At 43.2% G+C, this 12,392-nt stretch overlaps 3 protein-coding genes across 3 annotated transcripts; all 3 read right to left on the bottom strand.

Annotated features, from left to right (window-relative positions):
• Positions 1-2,136: 2,136 nt before the first annotated feature.
• On the bottom strand, positions 2,137-3,616 carry LOC311486084 (low affinity immunoglobulin gamma Fc region receptor II-like; the record flags this gene model as incomplete). The annotated part of the gene is made up of 5 exons (XM_084541844.1): positions 2,137-2,243; positions 2,334-2,504; positions 2,580-2,825; positions 2,905-3,198; positions 3,577-3,616. 5 exons carry the CDS (start codon positions 3,614-3,616, stop codon positions 2,137-2,139), a joined length of 858 nt encoding a protein of 285 aa, XP_084397970.1.
• Positions 3,617-6,336: 2,720 nt separating this feature from the next.
• LOC311486075 (low affinity immunoglobulin gamma Fc region receptor II-like) lies at positions 6,337-7,189 on the bottom strand (the record flags this gene model as incomplete). The annotated part of the gene is made up of 3 exons (XM_084541832.1): positions 6,337-6,521; positions 6,597-6,842; positions 6,922-7,189. Coding segments are annotated over 3 exons (699 nt in total), but the record flags the coding sequence as incomplete, so codon positions are not given.
• A 2,540-nt stretch (positions 7,190-9,729) lies between these two features.
• Positions 9,730-12,308, bottom strand: LOC311486065 (high affinity immunoglobulin gamma Fc receptor I-like; the record flags this gene model as incomplete). The annotated part of the gene is made up of 5 exons (XM_084541823.1): positions 9,730-9,836; positions 9,927-10,133; positions 10,209-10,454; positions 10,534-10,797; positions 12,278-12,308. The coding sequence occupies 5 exons, from the start codon at positions 12,306-12,308 to the stop codon at positions 9,730-9,732; spliced, it is 855 nt and encodes a 284-aa protein (XP_084397949.1).
• Between the last annotated feature and the right edge of the window lie 84 nt (positions 12,309-12,392).

Raw genomic sequence — 12,392 nt, 5'->3', positions numbered from 1 at the left:
TTAACTTCCCCACAAACACACACACTCAGTCTCTCTCTCTTATTCTTCTATTGCACACACACAACCATAGCACATTCACACCTCCCCACCCCCCTAACCACACAAACAACAGACTCTTAGTTGAAAACTTCCGTCAACAAGCAGCCCATGGACACTCCTCTACCGCAATATTTTTTAATAGCACATTATTTTAATGATTATTTTTATTGTTATTTTTGTTTTTATTTATTTTCATTTTTATTACCCATACTACCATTTCAATAACATGTAAATATATAATCCTTGTAATTATTGTTTACATGTGGACTTTATTCACTTTACTCTTAGAGTCTTGTTTACGTTTTCCATGGACAGTTTTGGACAGTTACTACATTTCTGACATATTTGTCTTCTCTTCTGTATATTCTTTGTATTGATCTATTTTTTTGGTCGTTAAAAATGTCTTGTTCTTGCAGGTCATGCTGCTCACTTGTGCCTGAAATTGCTCCCTGGGGTCGAAAAAGTTTTATGAATCTGAATCACTCAAAATCTTATCTGAACAGCTACAGAAACTTGAAGCTTGTGATCATCTACAGGTTCAATGTTTCTAATCATCTCTTTCTGCTCCTTTCTATCAGAGATCTTGACTCAAAGCATCTACTCTAAATAACAACGATAACAAAGATTGAACAGGTTTAAACAGAATGAAGAAGTTGACGAACCTTGGTTTGTTGTGCAGCACAGCAGAGAGCCCAGAACTAAAGAGAAAGCACACTTTGAGCTTTAATGACTGTTCTGCTGTGGGAAGCAGCAGTGATCATCTCTCAACGTTTAGACACCAACACACATCCAGCAGATCAGACTCACCCAGCAGCCTCTGGACAGATGTTCCCTCCATTCTGCAGCTGACTGAAATGAGACCAGCAGCAGTTTGACAGACACTAAAAGCCTCTGACTTCCTGTTTGCTTGGTATTAGAAGAGAACAGAAAAACCCCGCAGATGAAACCACATGATCATGTCGCAACAAAACACTAAGAGAAGAGATCTTTGAGTTTGTCAGATCTGATACAGACAACTTGTTTCACATGGAGAAGATGTGTCTGTGAAGGTTCTCAGTCATCCAGGTCATGGTATATCCAAAAACCATTTGGAAATGCAACGAGACTTGTAGAGCTATTTTGAAAAGACGTTTCACCACTCCTCTGAGTAGCTTCTTCAGTTCTAAAGGACTGTTGGGAAGTTGGAGACAATGTGTTCCTAGATGGCGCTGCAGCTCTGATGAGTTCAGGACAAGACTGTACTTCCTGAGAAGGATGGGGGAATTTGGTACGTTGAACAAAATCCTCAGCAACTTTTACAGAAGTAACGTTTAGAGGGTCATCACCACCTCACTCACAGAGTAGTGTGGAATACTCACTGCTCAGGACAGGAAGGCCTTTTTGGAGCAGGACATTTACAGAACCAGAGATATCAGGAGAACCCACAACATCATCAAGGACAGTACACCACCCAGCACAACCTCTTCACACTCTCACATCGGGAAGACTCCTGAATAGTTCATTCAACACCCTGATAGCAGTGATATCATTCTGAACTTATGCAGAACTGGACCAAGAGTTTATAGAAATACCACAAAGCACACATATTCTACAAAGGTTCTAGTAAAAATAGAACCAGGCCCACTCTCCATTTGGATGTTTCGATAAAACCAATGTACCCAAAGTGAAAAGGCATCCAGCTACAAAAAACTAGTGATTCCCACTTGAAGAGGCAATGTATACACAATTCAACCTTTGGAAATTTTATTTTTTCTCAACACAATATCAAATTCTACTATTGTGCACATTATAGAATCCATAAAAATATAGATATTTCCTCCATAATGCTGCTGTCCACGCATGTAACTCCCCAGGGAAATGAGTCACCAAGTCATGTTCGATATCTTTCATTCATTCATTTTGTTGAAGTGTTTAAGCTGAAGTGAAGAACATAGAAAAGGCTCTGATGTTAGCTTCTGTACGGTGGCCAGTTTAGGACATCTGCCTCCAGATTCCTTCACTTCCACCTGAATCCTCTCCACTCTGACACATCAACTACAGACAGGAAGAGATGATGCTGGTTTCTGACTTCAGGATCAGACCAGAGACCAGATCACTTCAGAAGTGATGCTCTGTGGTGACATCATGGACGTCGTCATAGTCATCATCCAATCCCTGCTCAGCGTGGGGTGACGTCATGACCATGGAGACGGGGAGGGCATTTCCTGCAGTCAGAGCAGGTGATAAAGAGAATGTAGACAATTAATTAATTAAGAAAACTGTCATTGATTGATTGATTGATCAGTGAATGTTACCTGTTGGTCTGTGTCGACATAAAGAAACCATGAGGAGAGTGGAGATGAAGTATGGACAGAACACCACCAGGTGGCAGACCACTCTGTGGACAAGATGGAGGGAGGATGAAGGAGAGGGCGTAGATCCGGGTGAAGGCGTAGATGTGGGTGGAGGTGTTGTTGTAGGTTTCTCTGTAGAGAGAATCTCACCTGGTCAGGTGAACAAGTGGATGAAATAAGAGTTGAAATCAAAGTGAAGCTCCTCACCTGTGACAGTGATCCAGCTGGATGGAGACTCTCCATGACTGATGATGTGACACTTGTAGAGGCCTTCATCAGACCTGGTAACATGGTGGATGGTCATGTGACCTGTAGACTCAGTCCTGATGAAGGAGCCATCTTTATAGAAAGCAGCTGAGAGGATGGAGGGAGTGGTCTCTGTTTTACAGAGCAGAGTGACGTCATCTCCCTCCATCACAGGGAGGACAGGACTCTGCAGGATCACTGGTCCACCTCAACACAGAGACAAACTACAGCATTTCATCCATTTCCACACAGCTTCATCAATACTAACTCCACAGTCTGAGCTTACCAGAGACAGTGAGGTTGATGCTGTTACTGGTTGCTCCCTCTCTGGACTCACACCAGTAAACTCCACTGTCCAATGGGACGATGTAGCTGATGTTACAGGAAGAACCAGCTGGTTTTCCCCACCCATCTCCACACTGAGTCCTCTGTCCTGTGGTGGTGTTTCTCCTCAGAGTCCATCCAGCAGAGCTGTCGTCCTCCTCACAGCTCAGAGACACAAAGTCTCCTCTAAAGAACTGAGAGCTGCTGGGACTCACAGTCAGACGAGCTGGGAGGGTACAGATGAAACAATACTGATCTATTTTATTGTTGATAGAAATAATCACAAATAAAACCTAAACTTGATGTTAATGAAATCTCCTCGCATCACATAAATCACATTCTGTGTTGTTTCTATGTCAGATGATTCTTTGAGTTGTAGAGCAACATGAAACATGTTCACATCCCTCCCCGACGACCTCAACATCTTTTACACCAGATTCAAGACAGACAACACCATCCAGCTCGAGGAGATAAGATCTACTCTGAAATCCGGCAGCTCTATGTTCACCTTCAACACTTAGGATGAGGTGAGAGCCCTCAGGGGAACCACAGACAGCAGCTCACATGGTTCGGACAGCATCAGAGGCCGGGTCTTTTGGCATTGCGCTCAGAAATTAGAGGGAATGTTTCAGACCTCGTTCCAGAGCTCCATGGACAGTAGCACTGTCCCCCATCTTTGGAAACACTCCACAGTCATCCCCATCCCCCCAAAAAGTAAGACAAAAGCTATGAATCAGGTTCAGCTCAATGCAGCTATGGCAACACCTCCTTGGGAAACTCTGCTCCTTTGGAGTCAGCAAAGACATTCTACAGACTTTTTATGACAGTTTCATTGAGAGCATCATGACCTTCTCCATAACCTGCTGCAGAAACCGACTGCAGAGCACTGTCTTGGTTTGCTCTAAGATCATTGCTCTGCCTGTCAGAACTCTCTCACATATACACAACAGACACTCATGTTAGCAGACAACATCACCAAAGACCCCTCACATGTCCTCCACTCAGCATTTGAGTGGCTCCCCTCCAGACGGTGGATCCGCTGCCCCACCTGGGGATCTCAGAGGAGGAAGGCCACCTTCTTCCTCAAATCTATCCTGCTTCTTAACTTCCCCACAAACACACACACTCAATCCCTCTCTCTGATTCTTCACTAGCACACGCACAACCATAGCACATTCACACCTCCCCACCCCCCTAACCACACAAACAACTGACTCTTAGTTGAAAACTTCCGTCAAGAAGCAGCCCATGGACACTCCTCCACCGCAGTATTTTTTTAATAGCACATTATTTTAATTATTATTTTTATTTTGGTTTATTTTCATTTTTATTACCCATACTACCCACTTCAATAACATGTAAATATATAATCCTTGTAATTATTGTTTACATGTGGACTTTATTCACTTTACTCTTACAGTCACGTTTACATCCTCCATGGACAGTTTTGGATAGTTACTACATTCATGACATAGTTGTTTTTTCTTTTGTATATACTTTATATTGATCTATGTTTTTGGTCGTTAAAAATATCTTGTAATTTCACGTCATGCTGCTCACTTGTTCCTGAAATTGCTCCCTGGGGACGAATAAACTTTTATGAATCTGAATCACTTAAAATCTTGTCTGAACATCTACAGAAACGTGAAGCTAGTGATCATCTACAGATTCAATGTTTCTAATCATCTCTTTCTGCTCTTTTCTATCAGAGATCTTGACTCAAAGCATCGACTCTAAATAACAACGATTACAAAGATTGAACAGGTTTAAACAGAATGAAGAAGTTGACTAACCTTGGTTTGTTGTGCAGCACAGCAGAGAGCCCAGAACTAAAGAGAAAGCACACTTTGAGCTTTAATGACTGTTCTGCTGTGGGAAGCAGCAGTGATCATCTCTCAACGTTTAGACACCAACACACATCCAGCAGATCAGACTCACCCAGCAGCCTCTGGACAGATGTTCCCTCCATTCTGCAGCTGACTGAAATGAGACCAGCAGCAGTTTGACAGACACTAAAAGCCTCTGACTTCCTGTTTGCTTGGCATTAGAAGAGAACAAAAAAACACCACGCAGATGAAACCACATGACCATGTGGCAACGAAACACTAAGAGAACAGATCTTTGAGTTCATTAGATCTGATACAGACAACTTGTTTCACATGGAGACAATGTGTCTGTGAAGATTCTCAGTCATCCAGGTCCAAAAACCATTTGGAAAGGAAATTGGACTTGTAGAGTTTTTTTGAAAAGACGTTTCACCACTCCTCTGAGCAGCTTCTTCAGTTCTAAAGGACTGTTGGGAAGTTGGAGGCCATGTGTTCATAGATGGCACTGCAGCCCTGATGTGTTCAGGACAAGACTGTACTTCCTGAGAAGGATGGGGAAATTTGGTACGTCGACCAAAATCCTCAGCAACTTTTACAGAAGTAACGTTGAGAGTGTCATCACCACCTCTATCAGAGTGGTTTGGAATACTCACTGCTCAGGACAGGAAGACCTTTTTGGAGCAGGACATTTACAGAACCAGAGTTATCAGGAGAACCCACAACATCATCAAGGACAGTACACCACCCAGCACAACCTCTTCACACTCTCGCATCAGGGAGACTGCTGAATAATTCATTCAACACACTGATAGCAATGATATAATTCTGAACTCATTCAGAACTGGACAAAGAGTTTATAAAAATACTACAAAGCAGATATATTCTACAAAGGTTCTAGTAACAAATAGAACCAGGCCCTCTCTCCATTTGGACTTTTGTATAGAACCAAAGAACAAAACCTGAAAGGGCTACAAAATACTTCAGATTCCCACTTGAGAAGTCACTATACACACATTTCAATCTTTGGATAATTTATTTTTTCTCTACAGAATGAAATTCATTGTGCACATTACAGAATCCATAAAAATACAGATATATCCTCCATAATGCTGCTCTCCAAGCATGTAACTCCCCAAGGGAAATTAGTCACCAAGTCATGTTCGATATCCTTCATTCATTAATTTTGTTGAAGTGTTCAAATTGAAGTAAAGAACAGAGAAAAGGCTCTGATGTTAGCTTCTGTACGGTGGCCAGTTTAGGACATCTGCCTCCAGATTCCTTCACTTCCACCTGAATCCTCTCCACTCTGACACATCAACTACAGACAGGAAGAGATGATGCTGGTTTCTGACTTCAGGATCAGACCAGAGACCAGATCACTTCAGAAGTGATGCTCTGTGATGACATCATGGACGTCGTCATAGTCATCATCCAGTCGCTGCTCAGCGTGTGGTGAGGTCATCACCATGGAGACGGGGAGGTCATTTCCTGTAGTCAGAGCAAGTGATAAAGAAAATGTAGACAATGAATTCATTCATAAAACTGTCATTGATTGATTGATTGATTGATCAGTGAATGTTACCTGTTGGTCTGTGTCGACATAAAGACACCATGAGGAGAGTGGAGATGAAGTATGGACAGAACACCACCAGGTGGTAGACCAGTCTTAGGACAAGGTGGAGGGAGGATGAAGGAGAGGACGTAGATCCGGGTGGAGGTGTAGATGTGGGTGGAGGTGTGGTTGTAGGTTTCTCTGTAGAGAGAATCTCACCTGGTCAGGTGAACATGTGGATGAAATAAGAGCTGAAATCAAAGTGAAGCTCCTCACCTGTGACAGTGATCCAGCTGGATGGAGACTCTCCATGACCACTGATGTTACATTTGTAGAGGCCTTCATCAGACCTGGTAACATGGTGGATGGTCATGTGACCTGTAGACTCAGTCCTGATCAAGGAGCCATCTTTATAGAAACCAGCTGAGAGGATGGAGGGAGTGGTCTCTGTTTTACAGAGCAGAGTGACATCATCTCCCTCCATCACAGGGAGGACAGGACTCTGCAGGATCACTGGTCCACCTCAACACAGAGACAAACCACAGCATTTCATCCATTTCCACACAGCTTCATCAATACTAACTCCACAGTCTGAGCTTACCAGAGACAGTGAGGTTGATGCCGTTACTGGTTGCTCCCTCTCTGGACTCACACCAGTAAACTCCACTGTCCAATGGGACAGTCAGACTGATGTTACAGGAAGAACCAGCTGGTTTTCCCCACCCAGCTCCACACTGAGTCCTCTGTCCTGTGGTGGTGTTTCTCCTCAGAGTCCATCCAGCAGAGCTGTCGTCCTCCTCACAGCTCAGAGACACAGAGTCTCTTTTAAAGACCTGAGAGCTGCTGGGACTCACAGTCAGACGAGCTGGGAGGGTTCAGACAGGTAGAGGAGCTAAGATCTATTCCCAACTCCGGCAGCTCTGCATTCACCTTCAACACTTAGGATGTGGTGAGAGCCCTCAGGAAACCAGAGAGAGCAGGACGGCATGTTTCAGACCTTGTTCCAGAGCTCCATGGACAGTAGCACTGTCCCTCATCTTTGGAAACACTCCACAGTCATCCCCATCCCACAGAAAAGTAAGACAAATCTCCGAATGAAATTCAGCTCAATGCAGCAATGGCAACACCTCCTTAGGAAACTCTGCTCCTTTGGAGTCAGCAAAGACATTCTACAGAGTTTTTATGACAATTTCATTGAGAGCATCATCACCTTCTATATAACCTGCTACAGAAACCAACTGCAGAGCACTGTCTTGGTTTGCTCTAAGATCATTGTCCTGCCGGCCACCTTCTTCCCCAAAGCTATCCTGCTCCATAAACTTCCCCACAAACACACACACTCAGTCTCTCTCTCTGATTCTTCTAAAGCACACACACAACCATAGCACATTCTCACGTCCCCACCCCCCTAACCACACAAATGACAGACTCTTAGTTGAAAACTTCCGTCAACAAGCAGCCCATGGACACTCCTCCACCGCAGTATTTTTTAATAGCACATTATTTTAATGATTATTTTTATTGTTATTTTTGTTTTCATTTATTTTCATTTTTATTACCCATACTACCACTTCAGTAACATGTAAATATATAATCCGTACATTATCCATGGTCAGTTTTGGATAGTTACTACATTTATGTCATTGTTGTCTTCTATTTTTTTATACACTTTGTATTGATTTTTTATTTTTTTTATCCTTAAAGATGTCTTGTACTTTCACATCGTGCTGTTCAGTTGTGCCTTAAATTTTGTCAAGGGGGGCAAGTAAAGTTTTCTGAAGCTGAATCTGAATCACTTAAAATCTTGTCTGAACATCTACAGAAACGTGAAGCTAGTGATCATCTACAGGTTCAGTGTTTCTTATCGTCTCTTTCTGCTCTTTTCTATCAGAGATCTTGACTGAAAGCATGGACTCTAAATAACAACAATTACAAAGATCGAACAGGTTTAAACAGAATGAGGAAGTCGACGAACCTTGGTTTGTTGTGCAGCACAGCAGAGAGCCCAGAACTAAAGAGAAAGCACACTTTGAGCTTTAATGACTGTTCTGCTGTGGGAAGCAGCAGTGATCATCTCTCAACGTTTAGACACCAACACACATCCAGCAGATCAGACTCACCCAGCAGCCTCTGGACAGATGTTCCCTTCATTCTGCAGCTGACTGAAATGAGACCAGCAGCAGTTTGACTGACACTAAAAGCCTCTGACTTCCTGTTTGCTTTAAATTAGAACAGAAGAGAAAAACACCACAGATGAAACCACATGACCATGTGGCAACAAAACACTAAGAGAAGAGATCTTTGAGTTTGTTATATCTGATACAGACAACTTGTTTCACATAGAAAAGATGTGTCTGTGAAGGTTCTCAGTCATCCAGGTCATGGTATATGCGAAAACCATTTGGAAATGCAACTAGACTTGAAGAGTTTTTTTGAAAAGACGTTTCACCACTCCTCTGAGTAGCTTCTTCAGTTCTAAAGGACTGTTGGGAAGTTGGAGACAGTGTGTTAATAGATGGCGCTGCAGCCCTGATGAGTTCAGGACAAGACTGTAGTTGCTGAGAAGGATGGGGGAATTTGGTATGTCAACCAAAATCCTCAGCAACTTTTACAGAAGTAACGTTGAGAGTGTCATCACCACCTCTATCACAGAGTGGTTTGTAATACTCACTGCTCAGGACAGGAAGGCCTTTTTGAAGCAGGACATTTACAGAACCAGGGTTGTCAGGAGAACCCACAACATCATCAAGGTCAGTACACCACCCAGCACAATCTCTTCACACTCTCGCATCAGGGAGACTCCTGAATAGTTCATTCAACACCCTGATAGCAGTGATATCATTCTGAACTTATGCAGAACTGGACCAAGAGTTTATAGAAATACCACAAAGCAGACATATTCTACAAAGGTTCTAGTAAAAATAGAACCAGGCCCACTCTCCATTTCGATGTTTGGATAAAGCCAAAGTACCCAAAGTGAAAAGGCATCCAGCTACAAAAAAAATACTGATTCCCACTTGAAGAGGCAATGTACACACAATTCAGCCTTTAGAAATTTTATTTATCTCTACATGATCAAATTCTATGATTGTGCACATTATAGAATCCATAAAAATTATAGATACTTCCTCCATATGGCTGCTGTCCACGCATGTAACTCCCCAGGGAAATGAGTCACCAAGTCATGTTCGATATCCTTCATTCATTTATTTTGTTGAAGTTTTTAAATTGAAGTGAAGAACAGAGAAAAGGCTCTGATGTTAGCTTCTGTACAGTGGCCAGTTTAGGACATCTGCCTCCAGATTCCTTCACTTCCACCTGAATCCTCTCCACTCTGACACATCAACTACAGACAGGAAGAGATGATGCTGGTTTCTGACTTCAGGATCAGACCAGAGACCAGATCACTTCAGAAGTGATGCTCTGTGGTGACATCATGGACGTCGTCATAGTCATCATCCAGTCGCTTCTCAGCGTGTGGTGAGGTCATCACCATGGAGACGGGGAGGTCATTTCCTGTAGTCAGAGCAAGTGATAAAGAAAATGTAGACAATGAATTAATTCAGAAAACTGTAATTGATTGATTGATTGATCAGTGAATGTTACCTGTTGGTCTGTGTTGACATAAAGACACCATGAGGAGAGTGGAGATGAAGTATGGACAGAACACCACGAGGTGGTAGGCCACTCTGTGGACAAGGTGGAGGGAGGATGGTGGTGGGGGCGTAGATGTGGGTGGAGGTGTAGATGTGGGTGGAGATGAGGTTGTAGGTGGAGGTGTAGATGTGGGTGGAGGTGTTGTTGTAGGTTTCTCTGTAGAGAGAATCTCACCTGGTCAGGTGAACATGTGGATGAAATAAGAGTTGAAATCAAAGTGAAGCTCCTCACCTGTGACAGTGATCCAGCTGGATGGAGACTCTCCATGACTGATGATGTGACACTTGTAGAGGCCTTCATCAGACCTGGTAACATGGTGGATGGTCATGTGACCTGTAGACTCAGTCCTGATGAAGGAGCCATCTTTATAGAAACCAGCTGAGAGGATGGAGGGAGTGGTCTCTGTTTTACAGAGCAGAGTGACGTCATCTCCCTCCATCACAGGGAGGACAGGACTCTGCAGGATCACTGGTCCACCTCAACACAGAGACAAACTACAGCATTTCATCCATTTCCACACAGCTTCATCAATACTAACTCCACAGTCTGAGCTTACCAGAGACAGTGAGGTTGATGCTGTTACTGGTTGCTCCCTCTCTGGACTCACACCAGTAAACTCCACTGTCTGATGGGACGATGTAGCTGATGTTACAGGAAGAACCAGCTGGTTTTCCCCACCCATCTCCACACTGAGTCCTCTGTTGTTTGGTGGTGTTTCTCCTCAGAGTCCATCCAGCAGAGCTGTCGTCCTCCTCACAGCTCAGAGACACAGAGTCTCCCCTAAAGAACTGAGAGCTGCTGGGACTCAAAGTCAGACGAGCTGGGAGGGTTCAGATGAAACAATCCTAATTAATTTTATTGTTAACTAATCGCACATTCCGTATTGTTTCTCTGTCAGCTGGTTCTTTTAGTTGTTAAGCAACATGAAACATGTTCACATCCCTCCCAGATGACCTCGTCATCTTTTACACCAGATTCAAGACAGACAATATCATCCAGCTCGAGGAGTTAAGATCTAATCTCAAACCCGGCAGCTCTATGTTCACATTCAACACTCAGGACGAGGTGAGAGCCCTCAGGGGAACCACAGACAGCATCTTTGACAACCTGCTGAAATTCTCCTCCAACACAGAAGAGACTCTTATGAGGTGACATCAATGGCAACATCTCCTTAGGAAACTCAGCTCCAATGGAGTAAGCAAAGACATTCTACAGAGTTTTTATTCCACTCTATCACCCTCCAAAACAGAAACCGACTGCAGAGCACTGTCTTGGTTTGCTCTAAGATCATTGTCCTACCTGTCAGAACCCTCTCACAGATACACAACAGACACTCATGTTAGCAGGCAACATCACCAAAGACCCCTCCCACGTCCTCCACTCAGCATTTGAATGGCTCCCCTCCACACGGCGGCTCCACTGCCCCACCTGTGGATCTCAGAGGAGGAAGGCCACTTTCTTCCCCAAAGCTATCCTGCTTCTCAATTTCCCCATAGACACACATACTTTTCTCTCTCTCTGATTCTTCTAATGCACACACACAACCACAGCACATTCACACCTCCCCACCCCCCTAACCACACAAACGACAGACTCTTAGTTGAAAACTTCTGTCAACAAGCAGCCCATGGACACTCCTCCTCCACACCGCACATTATTTATTATTATTATTACTGCGATTATTATTTTTATTACCCATACTACCTTTTGCATAACATGTCAATATATTATATCCGTAATTACTGTTTACATGTAGACTTCATTCACTTTACTCTTACCGTCATGTTTACATCCTCCATAGACAGTTTTGGCTAGTTACTCCATTTATGGCATTGTTGTTTTCTTTTTTATGTATTCTTTGTATGGATCTATATTTTTGGTATTCAAAAATGTCTCATACTTTCACGTCATGCTGCTTCCTTGTGCCTTAAATTGCTCTCCGGAGACAAAGATTTCTCAATCTGAATCTGCATCAATTAAAATCTTCTCTGAACATCTACAGAAACGTGAAGCTAGTGATCATCTACAGGTTCAATGTTTATAATCATCTCTTTCTGCTCTTTTCTATCAGAGATCTTGACTGAAAGCATTGACTCTAAATAACAATGATTACAAAGATTGAACAGGTTTAAACAGAATGAAGAAGTTGACTAACCTTGGTTTGTTGTGCAGCACAGCAGAGAGCCCAGAACTAAAGAGAAACCACACTTTGAGCTTTAATGACTGTTCTGCTGTGGGAAGCAGCAGTGATCATCTCTCAATATTTAGACACCAACACACATCCAGCAGATCAGACTCACCCAGCAGCCTCTGGACAGATGTTCCCTTCATTCTGCAGCTGACTGAAATGAGACCAGCAGCAGTTTGACAGACACTAAAAGCCTCTGACTTCCTGTTTGTTTGGCATTAGAAGAG

This window comes from Chelon labrosus (genome assembly GCF_963514085.1).
Source record: "Chelon labrosus genome assembly, chromosome: 1".
NCBI lineage: Eukaryota > Metazoa > Chordata > Actinopteri > Mugiliformes > Mugilidae > Chelon > Chelon labrosus.
The sequence above is the reverse complement of the archived record's forward strand: the minus strand, read 5'-3'. Positions and strand labels throughout refer to the sequence as shown.